The sequence below is a fragment of the Pteropus vampyrus genome, unplaced genomic scaffold (genome assembly GCF_000151845.1).
Source record: "Pteropus vampyrus isolate Shadow unplaced genomic scaffold, Pvam_2.0 Scaffold112, whole genome shotgun sequence".
NCBI lineage: Eukaryota > Metazoa > Chordata > Mammalia > Chiroptera > Pteropodidae > Pteropus > Pteropus vampyrus.
In genome coordinates this window covers 3,707,957-3,735,318 of record NW_011888893.1, presented here as the reverse complement: position 1 = coordinate 3,735,318, position 27,362 = coordinate 3,707,957, and the positions used below count along the sequence as shown (strand labels likewise).

Below are 27,362 nucleotides of genomic sequence, written 5' to 3'. Positions count from 1 at the left end.
GCCGGGAAGGTGAGGGACGCCCTTCTGTGCCTTGAGCGGGTCCATGGAGTTCCTGGGGCTCTTGCTGGAAACAGCCAGGCACTGAGCCCCAGCCCCAGGGGTCTGAGTGAGCAGGTCTGGGTGGAGCATATTTCACAAGCACCCTAGGGAGCACCAGGCTGTCCCCAGAGCAACCATGGGAAGAGTGGACTAGACTGTCACGCCCATGGCATGTCTAGGGAACAACTCTTCCCACAAGAGACGTGGGTGGCAGGGGATGAAGACAAAGGGCTGAGGCCTGAGTTTCAGGGAGATGGAGGTACTGTCATTTAACAGTCCTGTGGCAGGCTGGGAGCCAGCAGGCACTTGGACTCTCTGCTGCCGCCTCGAGAGGAAACTGAGGCATGGCGAAGAGGAAGGCTTAATCGTGGTTGAACCACTGCCTGCGTGAGAGCTGGGGCCAGGTCCCAGCTTCCGGAGGGCAACTTGGTCCCGTCCACTCCTTAGGAAGCTGGCTGAGCACAACGCAGGTCGAACACAAGTGGTGTGACTGGGGGGCGCATCGGACAGCCCTCTCCGTTGCACCCCGGGCAGGGCTTTTGTGTGTCTCATCCTAAAGGAAGGCCCTGGTAGAAGGTAGAGAAATCCTCTGACGCCAGTCTCCCCTCTGAAGTTGGGGTATCCCTGCTTCTGCCACGGAGCCAGGGTGACAGATCCCAGAGCCAGGCCAGCTGTCCCTGGAGCCTGGTCATCCTCTGCCCCTCACTCCGTGCTTTCCCCAGGCCACTGAGGCCGTGGGCAGCATCCCCGGAAGACTCTCCACCTTTTCCAGGGGGCTGGGGTGCTCCTTTAGGCCCCTACCCGCGACGGTCTCTCCCACTTCAGAAAAGTCTTCTTGCCACCAGAACATGCAGTGAAATCTTTCATGATGGGATTATTTCCTGAAGCACCTTGAAAGTGAACTTGAGATAAGAACCTTTCTGCATATTTAAGTGCTGTGCGGTCCCTGCTCTGCTTAGGCAGGGGCCGTGGTAAATAGGCAGTGCCCTCCTGACTACCCCGCCTCTCTGGGATGTGGGCACAACTACCTTGTCACTGCCCACTTCCTGGGGCTTAGAAAGTCCCCACCAAAGGAAGATTCTAGGGCAGCCCAGGATCTGCCGAGCCTATCAGCATGACCACCAGGGGGCAGCACAGCGTGCGTCTCCAAGGCAACCCCTGGGGTTCCTGCTCCTGCAGAGCCTTATCAGGGCAGCTTGGGGGCGTCCTGGCTGGTGTGGGGGTACAGGAGTCTGTCCGGAGGGTCCGTGCTGCAGTCCTTCAGGATCTCCACCAGTTCCGCGGAGGATGGAATGGGCGGCTTCTGGGGCACGGCCCCCTCCACACAGAGCGCTCCCGTCTCCTCCTTCCTGAGCTCTGCCCCTCGAGGGAGGAGAGAGAAGGCGCCATCAGACCCAGGGGAAAACAGATCAGACGACGATCCCCTTCCCACAGCCACCTGCGCCCCAAGGCTTATTCAGTGGGAAATGAAGCAGCACAGAGGAGACAGGACTAGGGCTGCAGCCTGATCTACTCCCACCCTAGGACACTGGAACTCCCCCGGGGCAATCTGCCCCCTAGGGGACACTGGGCAATGGGGAGGGTGTTACCCATGTCCAGTGGGCACGGAATGGGTGGAGGCCAGGGATGCTGCTCAAGGGCCCACCACGCACAGGATGCGCCCTCACAAAGATTTATCTGGCCCCAAATGTCAACAGTGCGAGGCTAGAAGGCCCGCCTGGGGAGGAGGGCTTTGGCATGTAAGCTCTGGCAGTGTTCGCTATTTGCCTGAGACATACCAGTGCCACCGTCCCCCGAAGAACAACTTAGGAAAGGGCACAGCTGAGAGCATCTCTTTCTTTTCCGCCCCCGCCCTGGTGGCTGGACGAGGACACCAACTCAACAAGTGCTGGGGTGAAGGGCTCCCTGTCTCAGCTCCCTATCTTGGCGCTTCCTCTCTTTACTTCTCTGCGCCCCCTCCCCACTCCCAGCTGCAGGACCAGGGCCACCCTGCTCCTACGCAGCCTCTGTCAGCCCTGAGACCCAGTCCCCTGCTGAGGACCACAGACTCGGAGGGAAAAGTGAGCAGAGCGACAGGAAGGAGACCAGCTAGAAGATGTCACGAGGGCCAAATCAGCGCTCTGCCTCTGCAGTGAAGTGTGACTGGCTGCAGAACCTCGAAGACCACCGTGTTCTCCCTCATTTTCAGTGTCTACTTATAACAATTTCATGCTTCAGACTTTCGGTAAGTCGCCCTCCGTATGACGTAACTCCCCCCACACCCCAGCCCCGGTCCTGCCCGCCAGGCCGGGAGGCAGCACCCTCACCGATGCTGCCGCCTGGACCGCCCCCACAGTCTCACCGCCCTCTGACTGGCACTGACCCCGTTCCTCTCCAAACCTCAGTCTACGCGGCCCCGCTTAGGATGTGATGCCATGGCCCCAACTTTTCCAGTCCCCTAGGAATTTCCAGTAGTGTTAGCATTTAAGGAGTGCGGCTGACATGACTCATCAGGCATCATTCTAAGCCCTTTACACGCATTAATTCACTTTACAAATGAAAACTGAAGCACGAGGTCAAACGCAAGTTAGTGGTGGAGCTAGAATGTGAACCGAGCGCCCAGCTCCAGAATCCACGCTCTTAGTGCTGTGCCCTGTGCCTGCCGCGTGTGCGCCCTGTGCCTGCCCTGTGCCTGCAGCGTGTGCATCTGGCCTCTCCAGCTGCATCCTAAGCTCCTTGGGGGCAGGTGTCACGTCTCAAGCAGCCACTGGTCTGGCAGACAGTGGGGCACACTGCAGAAGCTCAAAGGATACCTCCGCCCAAGCCCCTCGCTGGCTGCCTCTACCAGACCGCCAGCCTTCGAGCTCGACGTGGGACTGGGAAGAGAGAGTCCCTCCTTGTCCCCGTGTCAGGCCCTCGGCCGTGCGTACTTACTTGCGTGGGAGCGGGGAGGCCCTGGGGCGCAGGTGCAGACGTGGCTGAAGCGCCGGCCCGAGGAGGTCAGGTACCAGTGCTGGATGGCGGGTTGGGGGTCGTACTCTGTGACCGCCACGCCGTTCACTGCTGTCATCATGAGCATGTTGATCACCTCGTTAGAGAGCTTGGTCCTCTCATCGGTCCTGATCCGGTTCATGGCACTGAATCCCCGCTCACAGCAGGAGGTGGAGATGGGCACGCAGGCCACCACTGCCACCAGCCTGCTCAGCACGGGGAAGCGGCGGTGCTGGGCCAGGGCGGTCTTACACAGCATGGAGAACGGCAAGTTCCTGGTGACGGCTTTGAGGCCCAGCCATTCCTCCAGCAGTGCCTCCTCGCTGAACCCTGGTGGGAGGGAGAGCTCAAAGTACCTGGCGAGGGCAAGAATATCATCATCCCCAAAACTGGCCAGTTCGAGCCCGCTTGGCCAGGCCATGGTGTCGAACACCTCCATGTTCCTGAGCTGGGGGGGACGGTCCACATCGAACCTCTGCCGGAGGTACTCAATCCCCGTCTGGATCGTCCTCTCCCTGTCTGCCTGGAACCTCTGTTCTGCCATCTCCACTCTGTCCAGGAAGATGCCGTGGAGCTGCCCGTCCTTGAAGGCGGCATTGAACTCCTCCTCTTTGGGCCCTGCCTGGTGACGGAGGGTCTCCAGCGCGACATAGGCCCGCCCCAGCGTGGAGTTCACCTCCGTGATCAGCACGATCTCTTTCTGGCACACCTCAGACAAAGGCCTGTAGACGCTCAGGAAGTCCAAGAGGAAGTGGCAGAACTTGACGAAGTGGAAGCTCTTCATCAGCTTCAGCATGCCCTTGGCCCTGTGCCCGACCTGGCCCCCCGCTTCCGCCACACTCTGGAGGTGCCGAGCCAGGGCGGGCCAGCTCACGACGAGCGCGTTCAGCGTGCGTCTCTTGCTGGCCACCCACGTGACGGTGTTCAGGTCCTTCAGGCGGGTGATCTCCTGCTCCAGGGGAGCCGCCCCCTCCTGCAGCTCGTTCAGCCTTTTGTTCGAGGACTGATAAAACTTGAAGACGGTTCGCATGTGCCGGTCACACTTCTTCACCAGGTCGATGCCGCCACACGCGTCCACCACGGCCAGGGGCAGCCGGTGGGCCACGCAGTGCACGGGCAGCAGCTGCGGGACGAGCTCCCGGAGCTTTTCCACGAGGCCTCCCCTGCGGCTCAGCATGGTTGAGCCATCAGTGCCCAGGCCCACCACCCAACCGGGCTTCCGGAAAGGGATGTCCAGTTCATCCAGGGCAGAGATGATGGTCTCGAAGTACCCGTCCACCGTCTCACTGTAGAGCGGGGCCAGCGTGATGTAAGACTCTTTCACCTCTGGCCCCTTAAAGTAGCGGATGTAAATCCCCACACAAGCCTGGTCGGAGGCGTCTGTGGAGCTGTCCAGCAACAGGCTCACGCACGGGGAGTCCCGTACGTCCTCGAGGATCTCTTTCTTCAGGGTCTCGGAGATGTATTTGATGAACTGTGTGCACGCGGTGCGATTTCGGTACTTGCCCAAAATCATGGTCCCAGTGCTTTGGAGGAGCTGCAGGATCTTCTCAAAGTCGTTCAGGGGCCTCGAGTGGTAGGCGATGGAGTAGGCGGCGTTGAAAAAGTGCTCCATGTTCGCCATCAGGTCACTGGAGATGTCTGGGAGCAGGGCGGCCTGAGGGGCGTCTTCCTTGATTTCGACAGTGTTGACGCAGAGCTTGTGTGCTTTGCTGACTTCGTGGTATTTCAAAGTCTCCACTTTAAAAGGCCCCGTGTAACCTCGGACCAACCGTGATGATTTGTCATGGAGACTCGGTCTTTCTTTGCAAGCCGAGCAGAAGAGCTTGGTCTCCTCTGGGTCGATGACCAGCCATGGGAACTGCCCAAACCACGACCTCTGAATCGAGCGGGGCCTGTACGTCCTCTTGATTTTCCTGGGCCCACCTGCTTCTACTTCACAAAGGCCGGGACCGCAGTAGGGGGAACACGTCTCCGTAGGAGCTGGAGGCGATGCAGCTTCTCCAGCCCGGGCCCGCGCGTCTGCTGCTCTGGCAGCCACCGTCTTCCTTTTCCCTTTGGAGCAAATCGAACCGCGCTTGGTTTTGCTGCCTGGAGCTCTGCCGTCTCCTATCAGCTGAGACACCCAGTTCAATGGGCGTCCCTTATGCAGGGCGGAGACGAATGTAACCCACCCTTCTAGAAAACACTATTAACCTGTGAAGTCGACCTGGCTCCCTCAGGGTTGTCTGCAAATCCCTGTGGGCTCTTTAGCCAGCCTCCCCCTTTCCAGCCACACAACGGCCTCTCAGCTGATAAGCTTAGTAGATGCTGCTGGGTAAACAGTGGCTCGAATCCTCTTGCGAGGCACCACAAAGAAATGCGGTTACGCACGCGTTAGTCCTTAGGAGCCTTCGAGAGAAGAGAGCGGCAGATGGAGTCACAGCAGCTCCCGGCCAATGAGTTACGCAAAGTGACTCACTCTCACAGACCCGACCAGCGACGCTGTCACTGAAAACCGGAGGGAGGAGACTCACGGGCCTGTGGGTCACGTGGTCCCTCACGACCAGCGTCCACCGCACACTCCTCCCACCGGCTCTACCCCAGGTCCCTTTAGCACCTCTGCTCCCCAAAGCCCCTTGTTTTCGCCACGCTGTCCCGCTGTCCTGCGCTCCGAGGGTAGGGTTCGTCACTTGGTCATCTGTCTACCTGGGGCCTGACAGAAGAATAGCTCGGGCTAAGTGTGGCTGAACTAACATCGTGTGACTTGCCACAGCCACAACGGCCCCCGGACGTGCCCTTCAGAACCCAGTAGGTCGAGACTCACCTTTCCCCCACTTCGGCCCGCGTGTGTCCTTGATCCAGGGCGCAGCTCTGCGCTCCAGTTTTGAGATCAAGTCGGGTTTGGCAGCAGCAGGCCCTGTTGCAGGGACAAAGAGTCGTACTGGTGTCACTGCCGTGGACCATCAAGTCGAGTGACGTGCCTGAAGCTACTCGTGGTACCCGAAATACTCAGGGAGGCCTCAGCCAGGGCACAGGTACGAAGGAGTACTCATCTAGGGTGCCGACTAAATCTTAAAACCCAAGCGGTGGCCACATTGGAGTGCGCGCCTTGGCCCAGCATAAATAACTCCCTCGGCCCCAGGGCCAGCCACGCGAGCCATGAGTCAGCCACAAGCCTCTAGAGGAGAAAGGGGGAAAAACAGGAAAAAACGCAGGGGATAAAACAGAAAGACGGAAGGTAGGGATGATGCAGAAAGCGCGATGAGCAGGGGAAGAGTGCCACCAACAACCATTCCCGTCCACGCGCCCCTCGGGGACACCCGCGCCTGGCCTCGGTGCAGGTGGCTAACTACACGGGTTATTTTAAGGGGCACCTGAAGAGATTTAAGTCTTTGGGGTAAGCACTGCCCTTTATTTAAAATATGAATATTCCCACAAAGACAAACACAAGGAGACCATGGCTACAAGGCAGAGGTTAGAATGATGCGTTCGAGGAATACCAAGGACGGACGGCTACCACCGGAGGCTAGGAAAAGGCAAGGGAGGGCTCTACGCAGGGTCTCAGAGGGAACATGGCCCTGCCGACACCTTGATTTTGGACTTCCATCTCCCAGAACCGCGAAAGAACACATTTCTGTTGTTTTAAGTCAAAAATACAGACATACATTCATACATACATACATACTAAAAAAATAAATAAATAAAAATAAAATATAAATATTCCTCAGGGATATGCAAAGAAATCGCTTTCTTGATTTAAAATAAAATCCAGTAGCATCCACTCATCTGCTTTTGTATGTGTCTGTGTGAACGTGTGTGTAAGCTTCCTTTGGAAGGACATACGAGCAACTGGTAACTGTGAGTGCTTTGCTTCTGGGGAGGACCAAAGGACAAGGTAAAAGGGAGATTATTTTCACTATTCATCTTTTGGATCACTTGAATATATGTATTTATTATATGTGAGTGTATATATCTACATATTTATTACTAATAAAAATATAATAATAAAGTATGAAAGCATGGTAGACTAAACATGTATCCTTCTTAAAACAAAGCATGAGCCCAAGAGAAACACTGGACTAGAAATATTAATATATTTTTGGAAAAAGTAAAGAAGATCAGAGCGAAGGAACTAACAGAGCTGAACGCCAAACGCCTGCAGAGGGGGTGAAGGGGGGAAAGTGAATTTGGCCACAGAATCCCCAGAGGATGCAGGACCCGGAGGCCCCAGGTTGGGTAGAAGGTGGTGGGTAAGGGACAGGTGGACATGGGACGGGCTCAAAGTCTGCAGAGACCGACTCCACTCCGGGTCCTCTCATTCGAGGTGGAGAAGAGATTGAGTCTACAGAAAACTTAACCAGAAAGGTCCAGCCCCCGGGGTAGTGGTGACAGTGAAGGATGAAGAAGGACTGCGAGACACAGAGAGGGAGACAGTCGATGCTCTGGAAGGCGCATCACTCGGTCCAAGACCACGGGCTCGGCTTCTGCTCTCCAAGCAGTACGCTGGGAGACTTTTCTTTGGAGACACTGAATTGTCCCACCTCGCCGGCTCCTCCCCCCCAAACACCTATGGAGACCGACTTTTGTAGGCTCTTCAATGAGACATCCAGGTTCATAGCTGGTCACCTTACAGTGAAACCTATCTACCCTTTAATGAGTCCCAACCATGCACGCGGAGCTTCCGGCCAGCTTTTTTAAGGCTTAACTCTTAAATATGAATGAACCTAATGATATTTATTTAAGACAAGCCTCTAACGTAAAACAAGTAAGAGAAAGGATGGGGGAAAGTAGAGATAATGCAAGGAGCAGAACAGACTAGAGTTCATATTCCCAGAGAAAAAAGCTATGACAGCCATCCATGGAAACAGCAATAAAGGCGCTTCGATTTAAAACACAACAGGAAAAATTTTTTTTAAAATTAAATAGGATTGTTAGAAAATAAAATTGAGGAAATCTCCAAGAAAGTAGAACGAAAAAGACAGAAGCAGAAAATAGGGGAAAAAAAGAAAGAAAACAAAAATATATATTCGACTTAGGTGGCCTAATATCTAACTAACAGGACTTTTTAGAAGAAGAGAGAAAATATATAGGAAGAAATAATACAAGAATGGTTCCCCAAACTGTAAAATATGAGTTTCCACACGGAGAGGAAGCACCAGATACCCAGAACAAAAGGTCAAAAGACACCCGTGTCATTAAACACATCAGAACAGTGGAACAGATCTTAAAACCCTTCAGAGTAGAAAAATAGGTTGTGTTCAAAGATTTAGGAATACAACAGCATTCAGACTTCTCAACAGCACCTGGAAAACCAAAAAGCAATGCTTTAAAAATGCTCAGGAAAAATATTTCCAACCTGGAATTCTATACCCAACCAACTTATCAATTGTGAGGGCAGAATGGGGTATTTTTGGATATGCAGAGTCTTAAAAAAAAAAATCTCCCCATGTACCTTTCCTTGGGGTTACTAGAAGCTGCGCTCCAACAAAGTGAAGATACAAACCCAAAAGAAGAGATAGATCCGGGAAGTAGAAAAAAGACAAATGAAAGTCTGCAGCCACCGCTGTACAGCAGCCTGGAGATTAAATCATTCAGAGCAGATGAACGGAAGACCCGCGACGGAAGTCTCCAGAAAGAGAGTGAAACGGGTAAGTCGCAGGGGTCTGAACGTGTGGAAGACTCTTCAAAGGAGCTGTGAAATTCCACCGGCGAGTCTGAGAAGAGCTGTGAGAGCACAGAAAACTAGCAAAATAGAAAACAGGATCGAATTCTATTCCAGTGGGGAAAATCCTACAACAAAGACGAAACCATCATAATATGCCACTTCGATCAGAAGTAAATCATACATACACATCATCAGGCAAACAGTTTACATTGAGCTAACCAAAAAGTGTGATATACCTGTTCTGAGAGGGTGGAGGGAAGTGGGGGCCTGGGATGGCGTAAGAGGGCTGTGTCTTCATCTTCCACAGTAGGATCAATAGATAATATCTAAAATCAATAAATCAGGAAGAGCAATAAACATATGTAATGGGATATTAAAGTGGGATTCTGTCTGCCTGTTTTGGCTGAAGGGCTCCCCAAATAGGAGCCAACTATCCCCTAACCCAATGCTAGACACAGAGGCCTGACTTGGAAAGAGGGTGGCTAAGACCCTGGGCGCACGCCACGAAGGGGGAGTCGAAGCACTGGGAGCGAAGAGGTCGGGACCATGGTGTTAGTGATTCTTCCGGAAAGAGCTGTCAAGTGCATTGTGAGCCCCTCCTACACACTACCAAGGTGTGGGGGGGCTACTTTCCCCTGACCTTCAGCCTCTTGGGAATGAACACCTGACCTGTACCTCCCAGTACTGTGGGGTTGCCCATGAACCGAGGCCCCAAAAAGCCTGAAGGCAGAAACTGACAAACAGGCCCCTTCAAGGTGACCATGCTGGGAAGAGCCTACATTCCCAGGGTTTGGTGGAGCAAAGGGTGTGTCTTCCGTGGTCCCTGAAGGGGTGGGCCCCATAGTGACGGAAAAGAGACCTGAGCCACTGAAAGAGCCTCTTCAGATGACTGTCTAGGGGTGATGCTCCCCAAAGAGCCCATACAGGGTGACTGCCAGAGCAGACATTTACCCACGGAAAGGGAACAGCAGTGAGAGGTCTCCGGTGTTGGGGACAGGGGGGCACAAGACCTACAAACACACCTGGAGAATCGGCCGTCAACTACCCCAGCTACAAGTGACCAGTATCAGCTTATGTGGGTGCCGGGTAAAACCTTGCTTGTACGTCTCCTCCCCACCCACCTGCCAGCGCCCCCACCCAGGAGGCGGCAGACGTCCTGGACAAGCTGGGGGTAGGGAGACTGCAGGCTGAGGCGGGAGAGACGAGCAGCTTCAGCTTTAAGTGAAGTCCAGAGCTGTAACTTCTACCCAAGGGCTGGACTCGGTCTCGTTTTGTTTTTGTGCAACTTTGGTATCAAAGTTTTGATGATAATGCAAGGAGCTCCGATCATTTACTTTGTCATGCTCATGAGTGACAGCTGAGCTCAGAACACAGTGTCCAGAAGACACTGGTGATGCAGTACACTGCCGCGTGTCACTTGCTGACCCTCACGATCGGTGGCTCACTGGGAGGTACAGCTCGCCGCCAGCATCATGAGAGATTGTTGTACTGCACATTGTTAGCCCAGGAAAAGATCAAAATTCAAAATTTGAAGTATAGTTTCTACTAAATGTATATCACTTTTACACCACCGTAAAGTCGGAAAATCCTAAGTCAAGCCATCATAAGTCGGGGACCATCTATATATAATAACATATAAATAACATATAATTTTCTGAACCAATGAGAGTAAATTGTTTTCATTCCCCCTTTATCCCTAAATACTTCCGTGTATTACTCAAGAAAAAGGACATTCTCTTTCTGGGTAGGCAGAATTCTAACGGGAGCTCCAGTGACCCCTGACCCTTGCCTGATCCCTGCCCCTTGGAGTGTGGGTGAAATCTGTGGACACCATATTACACTCATGTTTATGTTACATTACATGGCAAAAGATAGGTCACCTGAGGGACCTACCCTAATCACATCAGCCCTTTAAAAGCAGAGGAAGCCAGAGCTTCAAAACAGCAGGATTCACCTTGTTGCTGGCTGAGGATGGAGAAAGCCACGTGGAACAGACCCGAGGCGGCCTCCAGGAGCTGAGAATAATCCATGGTCCACAGCCAGTGAGAAAACAGGAACCTCAGTCCTACAACCGCAAAGAACTGGATTCTGCCAGCCATGTGAGACCCTAAGCAGAGAACCAGGGGAGCCCGTGTGGACTTCTGACCTACAAATGTGAGACAATAAAGGGTGTTTTACAGCACTAAGTTTGTGATTGATTGTGTGGCCAATGAAAACTAGCACGTCTTATATAACCAAAGCATAATGATCGAAGTCAGAAAACTTAACATTGATATACTGTTATCTAATCCACAGTCTACAACTAAGTTTCTTCAACTGTCTCGAAATGTCCTGTACAGCCATCTATGTATCTTTCCCAGGCCACCACCTCATCCAGGAGCATGCCCTGCACTGCGCTGTGCCTGGCTGGCTTGCCTTTCGTCCCCTTTAATCTGGAACAGTTTGTCAGCTCTTCTTTGTCTTTATTTATCAGGACATTTTTTTCAGGTGTTTTGTTTTGTTTTGTTTTGTTTTGTTTTGTTTTGTTTTTACTGTGGTAAAAACATGTAACACAAACTTTACCATTTTAACCATTTTTAAGTGTACGGCGCAGAGATATGAAATACATTCATCATGCTGTACAACCACCACCATCCGTCTCCAGAACGCTTTTCATCTTGTAAAAATGAAACTCTACACCATTAAAAAATAACCTCCCCGCTCCTCCCAGCCAAGAACCTGGCAACCACCATCCTACTCTCCGTCTCTATGGATCCGACAGCTAAGTACCTCGTGTAAGTGGACTCGTACAGAAACTGTCTTTTTGTGACTGGCTTATTTCACTTAGCAGAATGTCCTCAAGGTCCATCCAGGTTGTAGCGTCCTACAGAACTCCCTTCCTTTTTAAGGCTAAAATAACATCCTCTGGGATGGCCAGACCCCGTTATGTTTACCTGCTCACCTGCAGATGGACGTTTTGGTTACTCCCATGTTTTAGCTATTGTGAATAATGCTGTTATGAACGTTGGTGTTTAAATGTCTCTTCAACAACCTGATTTCAATTATTTGGGGCATAAATCAAGATGTGGAATTGTTGTATCATCCGGTAATTCTATTTTTAATTTTTTGAGGAACTGCCATCCTGTGTCCGCAGTGGCTACATCACTTTACATTGTCCTCAACAGTGCTTGAGGATTCTGACTTCTCCACATCACCGACACACGTCATTTTCTATTTTTTGGCTAGTAGCCATCCTAATGGGTGTAAGGCGGTATCTCAGGGTACTTTTGATTTGCATTTTCCTAATGTAAGTGAAGTTGGGCATTTATCATATGCTTATTGGCCATTTGTATATCTTTGGAGAAATGTCTATTCAAGTCCTTTGTCCATTTTTAAAATCAGGTTATTTGGTTTTATTGTTGCTGAGTTTTAGGAGTTCTCTATATATTCTGGATATTAATCCCTTATCAGGTATATGATCTGCAAATATTTTATTTTCTTCCATTCTGTGAGCTGCCTTTTTACTCTGTTGATAGTGTCTTTCAATGTACAAAAATTTTAAAATTTCATAAAATTCAATTTGTCTGTTTTTTTCTTTTGTTACTTATGCTTTGGCATCATATCCCAGAACCCACTGCCAAATCCAATGTCATGAAGGCTTTTGTCCTGTCTTTTCTTCTCGGAGTATTTATCTTAAATTTAGGTTTTCATACATTTTGAGTTAACTTTTATATAGTGTTAGATAAAGGTTGAACTTTATTCCTTTGCATGTAGACATCCATTTTCTCCAGTACCATTTGTTGAAAAGATGACCTTTTCCCCATCAAATGGTTTTGGCACCCTGTCAAAAATCATTTGACCACATACTTGAGGGTACATCTCTGGGCTCTCTATTCTATTCCATTTGTCTACATGTCTGTCTTTATGCTGTACCACACTGTTTTGATTACTTTGTGGTAAGTTTTGAAATCGAGAAGTACAAGTCCCCCAACTTTGTTCTTTTCTAAGACTGTTTTGGCCTAACAGATGGTCCATCCTGGAAAACGTCCTATGTGCACTTGAGAAGAACTGGTTTGCTGTTGCTGGGTGGAATGTTCTATATGTATCTGTTAGATCTAGTGGGTTTATTGGGTTACTCGAGTCCTCAATTCCTAATTTGTCTTCTATCCATTATTGTAGTGGGGCATTGAAGTCTCCAACAATTATTGCAGAACTGTCTATTTCTTCCTTCAGCCCTGTACGTTTTGCGCATATATTTTGATAATCTGTCACTAGGTACGTTATTGTTTATAATTGTTGTATCTTCTTGCTGTGGGAACCTTTTATTAACATATAATGTTCTTCTTTGTCTCTTGCAACCTTATTTGGAGGACAGGGTCCTTTGCCCACTCTGGCTCCCACACGCTGTGTGCAAGCTGCTCCAGGAACCCACAGCAGCCTGCCATGTAGCTGCGACTGTGCTAAGGGCTGAAACCAACCAAAATTCAGCACTCGAGACTTCCCCTGGAAGTCGCAAGCCTTCAAGGGACTCCAGAGTCCAAAACAGTTACACCAGACAGATTCTGCCAGCGCAATTGCTGTCGAGGTGGAAGGCAGATTCCTGGAGCTTCCGACTCCATCTTCCCCGACTCCTCCTTCCGATCAGGACATTTTTTAAGAGTACTAAACTGGACATTTCATTAATTGAAACTCAATCAATAACGTGACTGAAAAGAGGGTTTTCTGTTACTTGAGTGTGGGAAGAAAGTCATGGGCCCTACCCTAGATTTCACCACTACATAGAAAGCAAAACAGAAGCGATGGTTTGCGACGTCCCTGCACCGAACACTCGTAACCACAGAACCAAATCCAAACGGACTGCTCTGAAATGCTGACTCTGACCTTAAAATGCAAGTTTTCTTCATGTCATCGTGACCTTACAGCTTCCTAGCCAATCAACTACACGCGACGAAACTTACACAGTGCCACTATCCTAAAAAGAATGTAAATTTCTAGTAACCAATCGCATTTTTTAAAATAAAGTATGTACTTCCTCAGTCATGCTTTACAAAGTGAGCTGTAACTGCTGAGAGCCAAGCCTTTACCCACTTGGGCTTTGAAGTCTCCCTGTTCCTGAGCAGTTTATTTGTTTCTCTTTTTTTTTCATTTATTATTTTTTATGCCTACAGCTCCTGGTCTTCCTAGGTGGTCTCCCATCCAAGTACTAACCAGGCCCGACCCTGCTTAGCTTCCCAGATCGGACGGGATCGGGCTTGTTCAGGGTGACATGGCCGTAGACCATGGTCCGTGGCTCCACTGGGGAGCGAACCCAGGACATTCTGCGTGTAAAGCAGACGTGCTAACCGCTACACTAGGGAACCACGTCCAGCGGTTTGTTTTTTGATCAATAAAATACTCATATCGAGTAAAGCTCTTCGCATTTTCTTTTGACAACCTAAAAGGCGAGAAAAGCCCCTCAGAGCTGATCCGAACAAGCAAAGGAAAAGAATGAAGGTCTTTTATGAGCACATCTGACTGACGTTCTCTCTCAAAAATAACGTCTACGTGTATTTCTCAGAAATGATGAGGCAACTTACGAGAATAAATGGCTAAAAGATTTGGGGAGGAGGATTCAGCAACAGAGGAAGGTGGGAAAGAAGCCTGATTTGTTGTTGTTGTTATTATGTCTTATTAAAACTACTTTGATTAAAACCTATAAAATTTTATTAATGTCGCCCCAATAAATTTAATTTAAAAACCATTTTGATTTAGAAAACACGTAACGATGAAGAAATATTTTTAAAGAATAACTGAAAACACAGGAGACTGAATATCTCCGAATCTGTCTGCCTTGGTCCCATCCCCCTTGGGGACTGGCCACCCGTGACTGTCCCTCGCACCTCCACGCCGGACCCAGGAGTTCTGCACCCTGATCACACCTCTGAAGCTGTGGCCGAAATGTTGCCCCAAACCTTTTCTTTTTGTTCCCCTCAGAACAAGTCAGACAGAAGGGAACTTCCAAACTGATCTTCCCAAGCCTGGAAAAATGGCCGTGGGGACAGAACCACAGCCAGAAGTCTCTCGTGGCCGGGGACGCGTCCTGGGAAGGGCGCCCCTCCGAGTTTGTCCTTGCGTGAACACAACGCCAAGGCTCCTGGAAATGCTCTTACAGCTCAAACACGGAACACAGTTTAAATCGGAAATGGCTGGAACAGCCGGAGACCTAACTACAGCAACGAAAGGCAACCGCACACACGCAACCCGGGTCCCGGACTCCTGAACCCCTTCCATCTCGCAGACACGGAAGACACAGCCCGCTCCCCGCCAAAGCCTCCCCCGTTCCTGCCCGCAACCCTCAGGCAAAACCAGTGGCCCTTCCTCTGATTACACTCTTCGTCCATCCAAGCAAAACTCAGCCAAGACTGGACTGTCCCTTAATCCCCCCAGCGGGCTAAGGTTTCCCCACTTCCTAACTTCTGAATGCTAAGAAGAAAATGGCTGAATGCCTAGACCACGAAGCCTGGACCCAAGCCAGGCGTGACAGCCCGCGTCAGCCTTGAGCCAACTCAGTACTGGTTACCCACCCCCCTCCCGAACTTTCCACAGGGGCCTCAGGCAAAGCGCATCCCTGTGGCACGCTGCCTTGAAGGAGGAGCCACCTTCCTGTAAGTGGGTGTGTATTTTTAAAAAGTGGATTGCCCCCTCGTCCCCTGCTTTCCAACACTGTAGGGGACAGTGACGCTCTTCAAGGGTGTGCTCTGCACAGCTGCCCTGGGCCGAGGGCCTCAGCACAAATCTCCATCACCACGAAATAAGCCATCATTTACAGTGCGGACAATTATTTCTGATTGTCCGGGGAGCCATTTAAAAATTCGAAACAATGACAAAAATAAGACTGTTTAGAAAATAACCCATATCTTAGCTGCACACAAAAGGACAGTGTAGGCCAGGGGATGTGACACCATTTAAGTCGCAAAGAATCTGACTTCCCATTCCGTAGAAGGCATGAGACGGGTCGCTGCTGGGAGTCCTAAGTTCTGCATGGTTCCTGTCGCCGTGCACGCTAGTGAAAAACGAAAAGCTAAAGCTTCATGACATGAGAGGCGTCTTCCCATCGTGACGCCGCCTGAACCCTGGGCGTCTGACAGGAAATGGAGGCAAAGAGAAGGATGAGAAGCAGGTGCGGGATGACATTCTTCTGGGACAGTAATAAATGTTACGACCGCCATATTCCCCAGCGCTGTCTAGTGACACCCAGGACAAGACTGGCAACCCTTGCTGGCCCCTGGGCAAGAGGAAGCAGCCTGGGCGCAGGCAAAGCGGAGGAGGGCACAAGCCACCTGGAGGGCATTGTGCCTTTGCTCGCCTGTCCCCTCTGTCCTGTCTGGACACCCCTCCTCCTTCTTGTCCACCTGCTTTTCAACTAAGTTAAAACATTTCCTACTCAGTGAAGACCCTGCTGATCGCTCCCTCGAATGCCCGGCAAACTTAAATCGCTCCTTCAGCGGCCCCAGGGAACTTTCCCGAACCTCTTTTGTGGAGCCTGTGTTGTTTTAGTTTCTTATTAAAGCGTCTGTCTCTCTCACGAACCTGCTGGCCCCTTGAAAGCAGAGACCTGGCCTCGTTCGTGTTTATCCAGCACATAGTAGGTACTCAATAAACATGTGCTGGAGGATGGGTAACGAGATGGTGGACGAAGAAGGGATGATGCCACTGCCCCAAAGCAGGCAGAGTCCCGAGGTGCGAAGACAGAATCGCTCTCTGCGTGTGCGCAGGGAGAGGGCAGAAACGGGAACATGGCCACGAGCCGCAGCTGCCCTTGTGGGTGTCCCATGACACGCGAGGGGGGTGAGCGAAGGTCGACGTGAATTTTTACCCAGGGACGCCAGCAGCTCGTAGTTCATCCACATCACGTCTCTGTACAGCTCCTTCTGCCGCTTGTCTAGCGAGCCCCACTCCTCCTGCGTGAAATACACCGCCACGTCCTCGAAGGCCACCGGAACCTCCGCAAACAGCCCCTCTCCGGAAGGGTCCTGCAACAAAGAGCGGCAGCCATTCAGCATGCCTCTTACGTCAGTCACCCGGTGTGACACTCAAGGCCTGTTTCTCCTGGGAAGCTCACCAAGAGGCTCGGGTGTACCCCGAGAAACTCATTTATCCATCGAAAGTCAAACGAGCAAATTCATGAGGCCCAGAGTTAGTGCGTAAACACCGGATGGGGTCTCCTGGGAGGATATAAACCGTGCTGAAAGAACGGGCGTCTTGGCAGAGCCTTACGACTGCGCCCCGCCCCCTACAGTCCTGAGGGGTGTCTCTACTCTTATGTGACTACAACAGTGACCTCTGTCCTAGGAACAACTGCTAGGATTTCCCACTGGGATGGCGAGTCATATAAAGGACTGAAAATGTGACTAGGCTTACGCATGCCTTACTGCTAAAGGATTCAGATTATAAAAGGTTGGGCCTGTTTACTGGCCTCTAATACTGAAAACTAGAAGGAACACGAACATGAAAAGAAATGAGCCTCGTCACTTTTCTGGATTCTGGAAAAACTCGAGCTAACTAACTTTAGCTGGGCCTTCTGATGCTAGGTATGAGGGATCCCGGAGCTACTCTCCTCAGGCCACTGGGCGGGGGCGGGGGGTCGTCGAACAGGTGTGTAGTAAAATCCTGCTTATATAAAATGATGAGGAATGGGGAAGGTTCCAGTTACTCAAAGATTCCAGTTAACAGTTTCCTCACAAACCAACTTTCCAAAGAATCAGAAAATTACAAAATAAACCCAAGACGAGAACGAGAGTCTTCTAGAACCCTCCAGTGCTGCAGGGAGTGGAAGGAGAGCACGAGGCTGGCAGCCACGGGCCGTGCGGGCGGGGGGAGGCTGCCGCCACGAGAACCCCTGGACTCTGGACGGGTCGCCCCTCCGAGTCCGTTTTCTCCCAGCAGGACGAGTCTAACCAGGCTGCTCTGCCAGCCTCAGAGCAGCATGAAAATCACTACAGGAAAGAACGTGCGTGAAGAAACTCTGCAGCATTTCAAAGTGCTACATGATCCAAAGTTAAAGCAGAAGAAAGTTTTCACTTTGGTTATTTCAGAGCTCTGTGGTGCTTTTGTGCTTGTGGGTTATTAAGTTCTTCGGTTGTTTTGGATTCTGACTAAAGGTTACTGTTCTGAATTTGGATGTTCCCTTTAGATCGGAAGTTAGGATATCTTGCCCCACTAATTAGGTTTTGTTCTCTGTAAAAAATGAGATCATAATAGGGCTATTATCTTAAATAAATGAAATAATACACGTAAAGCGCTTAAAACAGTGCCTAGGACATGATGAGCACGTTAGCTTATGATAACATTATAACGTTACCAGCAGGTAACTAATATAATTTTTCCACCCTCATCATGCAGTATATGTTGTTCACACTATGGAATCCTCCCCTCTCCCTGAGGGCACATCAATCGTCATAAACACATTACCCGGCTGCAGGGTTCAGCAGAGTCATTACACAAAACGCTAGTGTTTGAGGAGTTGTGGATGTCATCAGCGATTTCTTTACGCCTCAGATTGGAACTGCAGTCCAGATATGACGCAGGAATTGCTCCGTCCTGCCCAGGGCCCGCCACTTCAGCTCGTGAGCTGGGCGGGAGCTGGGCCACGCTGCGATAGGCTCCCAGGGGCCCTGCGGGGTACAGGATGGGATACTGAGCAGGGAAGAGGGGCTCTGGACTGGCGTCTCGGATGCCCTGGAAACGGGATGCCCAGACGGGGTCCCGAGCTGCCAAGGCATCGACGCAGAACAGGTGAGCTTTGCTCTTGGCATGGTATTTGAGAGTCTCCACCTTGAACGGGCCTGTATAACCTTCTATCAGTCTGGACCGTCTGTCCCTGACGGACGGGAATTCCCGGCAGGCGTAGCAAAACAGGGCCGTCTGCTCCTCGCTCATGACCAGCCACGGGAACTGCGCAAACCACGACTTCTGGATGGACCGGGGCTTCAGGGGCTTCCTGCTCTTTCCTGCGCAGTCTTCCTCAGTGGCGCTGCCCTCTGCCCTGAGGTGGGGAAGGCAGGCTTTCTTCTGAGGTGGCCGGTAGGGTCCAGCTTCTCTGGCTGGGCTGTGCACGCCCATTTCCTCTATGTAGCCCATCTTTTTCCCTTGAGAGAAAAAGAGAGAATTTGCGCTGAAATCCTATTGACGGAGCCTCTGCAACTCACGGAGGCTCTCAGATATGTCAAATGTGGAGCCGGAAATCGCACACTCAAAAGTGACACGGCCTCTACCCGAATTCTCTTTTATCGGCCCCCCACTGCCCCACACCCACTGGACCTCACCTAGAAGATTTTTTTTTTTAACGTAGAGAACACCTGGCCGTAAGGGTATCGTTGTAACTGACATCTGTGACCTAAGACAGTGGCATAATCCTCTGGAGTTCAAACGTATTTATGGATAGGAACGTCGACCTAGCAGAATGACAGGGTTAAAAAACCATAATTAAAGCTAAGTGCAGGCAGAGCTCGGAGACGCTGCGGGTCCCAGACCACAGCAATAACACGAATATCGCAAAAAAGCGAGACACCCCACTTTTTTTGGTTTCCCGGAGCATATAAAGCTATGTTTACACTATGCTGCATTCTGTTAAGTGTGCGATAGCATTATATCTAAAAAAAGTACATACCTTAATTTAAAAAATACTTTATTGCTAAAAAATGCCAACTGTCACCAGAGCCTTTTGGGAAAATGGCACTGACAGACTCGCGCCATGAAGTTATCATGAACCTCCGATTTGTAAAAAAAAAGAAAGGAAAAAAAACAGTATCTGTGAAGAGCAATAAAACAAGGCATGCCTGTGCTACAATCCCACACTTCCCCAGTGTCCTCAGAAGACAGGCATCTGTCCGCACTTTGCTCAAGTACCTATAGGACGAGAGAGCGTCCTACCTCCTGGCAGACAGTTTTGGTCCCCAGAGAGTTTTTCTTAAGCTGTATTCCAGCTTTGAGGAACTTCCAGCCTGGCTGCTACTTCAGCCCTTAAGAAACACACAACCTCTCTGATACCACAACCCTTCAAAGAGATGAAAACCCTCATGACCTCACGAAAATTTTTCTTCTTCAAGCTAAACTAGACATTTCTTTATTGGCTCCTAAGGTGAAACGCAGCTTGGACAACTCCAGCTCCTCTGGGGCTCCTCTGGGACCACTGCCTCTGCGTCAGTGTGAGTTCTGAGGCCCAGGGGCCAGGAACGCAACAGGCTTTGCTATAGAACCACAGCCAAAGCCAAGAGCGCGGGCTGTTAACAGAGTCACGCACAACAGAACGAACCAGTCAGCATCAAGAAGTCTGGGGCTCCGTGTGGTCCATCTGAGTAGATCACCAGGGAGAATAAGGTTCTGCGATTTGATTCACGTGGGAGCTGGGGTCCCCACTCACCTGGGTAGTGGCCCAGGAGATGCCTCCGGCCCTGGATGCTGCCTAGCCATGGTTCTGGCCCTCGCTCAAACTTATAGAACGGCTCTGGGTTGGCGAGAGTTGCTCCTGGGTCAGAAAGAGAGAGAAGCACTATGAGGTCCCGGATCTAGATCCCAACAGTAATGGAAGATCTGTCTGAGCCATCCTCTCGGCACAGTGGGATAACTGGTCAAGGAGGAAGCTAAACCTTGGTGGTTTAGCACAGGGGCTTAGAAACGCAGATATCCGTGAGGTCCCTAAAAGAATGGAGGACTAAGTGAAAGCCAGGCTCTGTGCCCCTCTTCAAGGCTAAAACAGTATGAAAACTACTGATTCAGAACAGAAGCTCAAACTCAAAGGCCAAGAGGGGCCCGACTGATAATACAACTGAGGAAACCAGGTTGGGGGTGGGTGGCCATAGCATCCTAGAAGATTTAAACCCATGTACCAGGACAGCCGCTACTCTACTCCAGGCGGAGGCCACCACGTGGAACACGGGGCCAGCCCTGCCAGATTGTCCTATTTTCTAAGAGAGGCCAGAAATCCATATTTTTATGTGAAAATTCCCCATGATTAAATATTGACAATTTATTTAAACAAAAGTAATGAAAGCCATCCCACCCCCTACTCTCCCCGCCCCCCCAAAAAAATCTGCAGGCCAAATCTGGCGCATGAGCTGCTACTTTGCAACTTCTGGTTCAGAAGAATCAGTGGTTTGCAAACTGCTTTTAGTACAGGAAAAAGACCCAGCCCAGCTATGACCCCTCTGTCCACAGAGAGCCGAGACTGTCATTCTCATAACCCTTAGACAGGGACCAAGATGAGAAGAAGAAAAGACAGGGCGGTCACCAAACTGAAATGAGAAAATCTGTATACACGCGTGTACACGCGTTGAAACACAATCCACGGTACGGAGCGTCGACCCATAGAGCAGAGAAAGGACATTCAGGAAATAAAAAAGATGAAAAATACCTACATGGGTACAAAGTTTTAAGTTGTTTTAGCCCCTCAAAGAATGAAATCAGGGCTTAAAGAGGCTGACGGTTTTGCTCAAAGGCACACGGTATCACACGGTGGAGCTGGGGCTGAGACCAGAGCTCCAGACTCCGTGTCTGGCGCTGTCTCTGTGTCCAGTGTCCTATGGGCGCCTGAAACAGAATCCACCTTGCAGCTGCACAGACCACAGGCGGGGCTTCCCACCTGGCACCTTGGGGTCCCCTAAGGCACCAGGGTCTAACCCGATGAGCCCGATTTCCCCTCTTCTTTTCACCAATTTAAAGGGGGAAGAAAAATGGTGGCGAGTGAATCATTAGATACGGGACTGAGCAGATGAGCAAAGATGCCCCCCCAAAATGGTAGGATTACAGAAAATTCTCGGGTGAGTCACTGTCGGATCTGGCTGGGGATGCGGATCTAGATTCAGGCAGAGGGGACAGGAACAGGAACCCATACCCAGCGGTGCCAGCAGCCTGTCAGAACCACAGATCTCCTTCTGTTGCTGACTCAGCAGCATCCATTCCTCCTGGAGCAAGTACACTGTGATGTCATCAAACGTCACAGGAGCCTAAAAGGAAAAATGACACCAGCTCAGCACCAACTTCTTCCTTAGGTTAGTCTTGCACCCGGGCGTTCACACCCACCTGAGGGCACCCCTACTCCGAGAGCTATCAGACTAGGGGAGGGGACACCGTCAATTGACATACAAGACTACACCTGTCCCTCACCACCTGGGTGCAAGTCACAGTGGCAACGAGGCTCATTTACCTAGGAAGGGCCACACAGTGGAACGAGAGTCATAAAGACAGCTGAGTCGGGAACGGCCTAACCCGTTCCCTGAATGCTTCTCACGGCCTTCCCAGGGGACCCAATGCTTCTTGGCCTCGGCAACCATTTATGGCCATGTTTTCATAAAATCTTAAACATGGTAAATCTCCCCATAGGAAGATGTATCTCATTCCTAGAAACAGTCAGAAGCCGTTCAGAACTCTGTCTGCAAATGAAGTCCATGATCAAGACGGTCAGAGCTGAGAACTAGATCCACTCATCTTGTGAAAATGCTGAGTCCAACCAGAAACGGGCAGCGCGGTTCCGAAAACGATTTGGGGCGTTCTGGACTAAGATGGCAGACTCAACAGATACTTTTTTTTTTTTTTTCGAATTTTGCTTCCTCCCTGTGCATTTAAAAGACACCCTCCCTCCCATAAAAAACCCCAAAGCAAAACACCTACCAGAATAGGGAACACGAGGGGGCAATAACAATACGAGTTTGGATACTGAAAAGTAGATGGAAGAGTAACAGTTGAGCAGATCCAAGAAAGCTCAATCCTTCCCAGCAGTGAGCAAACTGAGAAATAATTCAATTTATACCGCTAACTCCTCAAAGGCTTGGGATCTGGCAGCACCGGAACCTCTGGCCTGAGAGTGAAGGCAGGGAGGCTAAAATATAAGAACTGGGGGAAACCTGTTTGCCAAAAAAATGCCTCCCCAGATTCCCTAACAAGCAGGCTGTAAGATGACAAGCCCCTCGCATTGAGCGCTCAGAGCTTCCCGTTAGGGTCTTGGTTTTCCACGGTTACAGGTTAGCAAACAACTGGACTTCCAGACATCTGAGGAAAGGCTCTAACGGGGTTGGGGTCGGGGGCAGGAGAGGAACCGAGGAAATGGAGGGGCGACATAGAGAACCTTACAAAAATAAAACTATCATCATAGCCTCAGAGAGGTCAGATGCTGCAGCCATGAAACAAACAGTTACGAAAGAACTAATCAGAAAAAGAAACAGTCAGAAAACATTGCTCGCTTTATCTCTTTAGATATTACACCAGGAACATTTATCATCTAGTCAAAGAAATAAAAAATAAAATGATCGACAAAAACCGAATTCCCCACCCCCCAAAGAAAAATAACATTTTGAGAAACAGCATCCTTGGTGTTAAGTCCTTCCAGAGTGACAAATCTGAGGGGGACACATTCATCTCCATTTCCAAGTTCTAACGCGTTTGTTTAAAGTTGCCCTGTAACTTTATACTCAAATTTCAAACACGTGAAAGATCTATTTTAAGTCCAAAGTAGAAGCTTGAGAAAAATACAGATAATTCTTATCAGTCACTATTGAATCGCACATCTGAAAAATAATGAGTAGTTTTCTAATGTCAATACATGGTCATTGAACTAAGGAGCAAGTGTTTTAATCACCCACGAGTCTTCATTAAAAAAGAATTACCATAAACACTTGGTATGTGATCTTCCAGACTTTTGTCTATGACTATGTATGAATGAACAGTTTTAAAAACAAAAATGAAATTAAGCTGCCAAATGTGTATGTTTTAAATAACTATTTGCTCTCAGAGTGTCTTTCAAAAGCAAAATGTGATTTTATTTCCAAAAACCTGCTGGAAGATGGGCTCCATGACAAGATGGCAGTCAGACAGGAAAGGGATACACGTAAGACATGGCATCGGGAGCCAGCGTGGGGAAGGGGAAGAACCCTCGAGATTACACTGAGAAGGACCCGGGATTACTGTACACCAGGCCTAGAGGGCAAGCTATTCCGACTGCGGCAGGTCAAAAAACTCATGACCAAGGACAGCAGGGCTTTGTCATACCCACTCACCCTTTGTTCCTCAGGGACCAGGGGGACAAAATGAAAGCCAATGGACCCATCGCTTTAGCTTACCGGCCCCACAAGGTTAAAGAGCACGGCCAGGACTGAACGTTTAGAGAATAATGAAGTGTCTCGCCAACAAGAGTGACGGCCATAACCAATGTTATGGCAAGAGCCTTCTGATTCCAGTTGACTACGATGTAAAGAAAACACAAATCTTGAATAACAGGAATTCCTCACCTACATACAGAGCAAAGAATCTCTCTGGACGTTCCGTTAGAGCTTCCCACAGTCTAGAGGGCAGAGCTGACTTCTCGGCCCAGCACCAGGCCCCCTCAGTCTGAACCTATCCCACCTCCCTAACCTCAGCTCTATGGATCCCGCCACCTGCCACGTCTACCACAGCCAGGTATGAGGGCACTCACTCAACGCGCCTTGTACCTTTCCTCCTACTACACACCCTCCTTTAGGTTGTCTGACTCAGCCATTTCCTCCCACTCCCGCAGGCAAGTTCCTATTCACATTCCGCCTCCTTCTGGAGGGGTCCCTCACCCTCTAGCCCAGCGTTTCTCCCTCCCGAGCAAGCAAGGCTTTAAAGCCCTCGTGGAGCCTGGCGCTCAGGAAGCTGTGCTGATTGGCTTATTTTAGAACCCTCTTCACGATCGTCACCCCTCTCCCCACATTAAAGTATTTTGTAGGCACTAATTTCATCTTTTTTCATTCAACGTACATTTATTATTTATTTCTATGTGCTTGGTACCTGGTGATCCTAAGATACCAAAGATATCATCTCTATTCTCAGGATTAAAATCTATGCAGAGGTGACAGACAACTATGATGTAAATGCACTAACTGAACTGTGTACAGAGAGAAGTGGGAAGGGAAGGATCGCTTCTGTGGGAAAGTCAGAGGGGGCCAGAAGCCAGAAGAAACGTTGAGGTGATACATACATACATATAAATACTCTCTGGCAGCACCAACAGTAGCCTCCCAGAGGGCACATGAGGTGTCGGACCACGGTGTTCTTCATAGTGCCCGCACCTTGTAGCCAAAGGGCTCCCGGACTGATGTTATTTTAGGAGTCATTCATTCAAAAAAATGCTTTCTCAGACCTTATTAAATGCCAGGTACTGCTTCGCTGTTCTAGCTGGGGATGTAGCCAAGAGCAGAGTCAGCACACATGTAAATAAATAAATGTGAGAATTTTGTATAGTGATAAAGGCTAGAAAAATAAAACAGGATAATGGGAGAAAGTCTGACTTTTATCCATTATTCTGCCAATGACAGGCAAGACACTCCACACTCAATCTAATGGGTCAAGAATGCTTTTATGTAATATCACAAAATAGCCCCAAAGGACAATTCCGATAGACCAAGCCACTCCATCAAGTGAACCCTCAGTTTCCCAGCTTTGAGCCGAAACTGTGATATTGGGAATGGAGCTTTACGATAGCACAGCTATTCCACCCAGGCCTGTTTTGTCCCTTGTTTGCAACACATCTAACACTGCCAGTTTGTTTTGCAATCATTTTATTTCATCTGTGGATGATGTTCTCATTTCCTAGGTTAGAAAACTGATACACTTGGTGAGCATCTTTTTGAGATTTTTTGCAATCAAAACCAAGAGTGAAATTTCCAGCCCCCGGGGTCCTCAATTAATGTGGATATCAAATTCCTCCTCTACCTCCCAAAATGTTTGTATTTCTCTTCTCCCCCTAAAGGCCAAGAAAGCCTACAACTGAACATAATAGGTTGTAAATCAACTTCGAATCACTAATTCCAATTTTCGATGCCGACGGTTTATAATCCTTCCCACTACATTTTGCTCCCCCTCATTCAAAATTGGGTTCAATCTAAACTAACTGGGGGATATTACCTGAGGGTTAAGCCCATTTCCTTTTCTTTTCTCTATATAGTGCTTAACACAAGGCTGGCATACAGTTCACCTTCAGTCTTTCTTTAGTTAGGTTCTGTTGAGCTTTATTGTCTTGGATTATTTACTCTGTAGGTTACTTCATCTGGAAAATGCATTACTTGTAGCTTGTGGAGGGGAGGGAGTATGGAAGAGATGCTTAAGCAAAGAATAACTTCTTTTGTAATTCGGCCTCCTTCCCAATCTTTTCAGGAAAAACTACATCAAAATAACCTCATTATCCTTTTTTTTTGTGAGGCAACCCTTCCAGGCTTGGCCAAGTTACTGAAGTGAAAATCACCGGAGAGCTCCTTGAGGAAAGTGGTCATTTCATGTTTGTTCGTGTATTTCCAGCATCTCGCTCAATGTAAATCACAGATCGCAAATGTTTATTAAATGAACGACAAATCTTTTTTAAAAGGAGGGACTCGGCACTCAGAAACGTTTGTTGAGGTTAATTCCCTCTGCGCGGAAGAAGAAACAATCCTCAAGAACTGGCAGCAAAATGATCTTAGTCTCAAGTGGTTGCAGCCTCTGAGTCAAGTGCCTACAGCCAGGCTGGTCTTTACTGACACTGCCTCAGAGCTCCAGCAATCCTGTCAAACCCATTTACCTCTGCCTTCAAGCACCTTTTCCCACCTTTTCTTCCAACTCACAAGCTCCTGCCCAAAGCCTAAATCAAGTTTATGGAATATACTTCTAAGCAATACTCAGATACTCCATTAAGTAGAATGGCTAGAAACAGAAGTTGGCAAGAAATATGTCAGATGCCTTTAAGAAAAAAAAAAAAAGCCCTTTCCTGGGAAGAGGGATCTAGGCAGGTCCAAGCCCTCACCCTGCCTCTCGGTGGTCCCTACCCCTTGGGTCCCAGTGGCATCTAATCCAGCCTGAAAGCCTTAAAACAAGCTGCGTCTCTTCAAAACGTCGAAGCTGTTGTGGGAAAACAGGGAGCACTTTTGCATCACTATACTGAGCGGGTCACCCACCCCCAGCATCGCCCGAGCGGCCACTCGGCAGGGGTGGCTTGGCCAGAAGGAGCGGGAGGGGAGCCGGGAGGCCGCGCGGGACGCGAAGCGGGTGTGTCCGCTCCTCCCTGCGCCACCCGCCCAGAGGCAGCGGCCCGAGAGCGGAGGAAGACGCGGCGGGCGAGCGAGCGGGCGAGTCCTCCCCTGCAAGGCTGGCTCATCCGCGGGGACTCCGCCCGCACCGCCCGCCTCGCCGGAACCCGGATCAGGGGGACCTACCGGAGGGGAAGGGCGGCCCCAGGGCCCTTCCAGGCCTACCTTCCCCGACTCCCTGGGCTCCATGGCCCTGCTTTCGGTGGCCCGTGCTGACCCCGCCACCGCCTCCAGGCCGCCCCCTCCCCCCGCGGCCCGGCCTGAGGGAGCCGCTGCTGCGACCGCCTTGGGGACCCGGCCGCGGGAGGGGAGGGCGCCCCAGCGGCTGGGGGGCGGCAGCGCGCCCGCGGCCCGGAGCGGCTCGCAGGGGCTCGCAGGGGCGCCAGCGTCGTGCCGAGTGACCCGCTTTACGGCAGCCGCCTGCCCGCGGCCCGGGGCATCACGGGAAGCGTGGTCGGGCCTCGCCAGGCGGCTCTCGAGGCGGCCATTGGCTCCCGGAATGCGGGGTTCTGATTGGACACCGAGCCGCTCGCTCTCTGTCCTTCCCGCCTTCGTCCCAGGCAACGGCCTCGCGACGCTCTCTCCGGGCTCCGCGGTGAGGGCAACGTGCTCTGCTTGGGCGACGAGAGTCCCTGTTCTTGCGCCTGTTTCCTTCGCATTTTCAGGGCCAGTGTCAT

At 50.3% G+C, this 27,362-nt stretch overlaps 1 protein-coding gene and 1 pseudogene across 1 annotated transcript; both read right to left on the bottom strand.

Moving 5' to 3' along the window:
• Window positions 1–8: 8 nt before the first annotated feature.
• ZNF862 (zinc finger protein 862) lies at window positions 9–27,362 on the bottom strand. The gene is made up of 9 exons (XM_011365517.2): window positions 27,296–27,362; window positions 26,851–27,194; window positions 21,507–21,618; window positions 20,037–20,141; window positions 18,086–18,762; window positions 16,491–16,647; window positions 5,816–5,908; window positions 2,953–5,064; window positions 9–1,401 (listed from the first exon to the last, which is right to left on the bottom strand). The coding sequence occupies exons 1-9, from the start codon at window positions 27,360–27,362 to the stop codon at window positions 1,226–1,228; spliced, it is 3,843 nt and encodes a 1,280-aa protein (XP_011363819.2). The 3' UTR covers window positions 9–1,225.
• On the bottom strand, window positions 13,795–13,913 carry LOC111743362 (annotated as a pseudogene).

What these genes read in the sequence shown, in the direction of transcription:
- ZNF862 (XM_011365517.2), bottom strand. Translation starts at nt 27,362, where the DNA reads ATGACACTGGCCCTGAAAATGCGAAGGAAACAGGCGCAAGAACAGGGA. An exon ending in CAGGCTGCTGGCACCGCTGG is followed by an intron (nt 20,142 to 21,506) that starts GTATGGGTTCCT and finishes TTTCTGACCCAG; the next exon opens with GAGCAACTCTCGCCAACCCA. An exon ending in GCCTCCCCGCTCCCACGCAA is followed by an intron (nt 1,402 to 2,952) that starts GTAAGTACGCAC and finishes TCCTCCCTCGAG; the next exon opens with GGGCAGAGCTCAGGAAGGAG.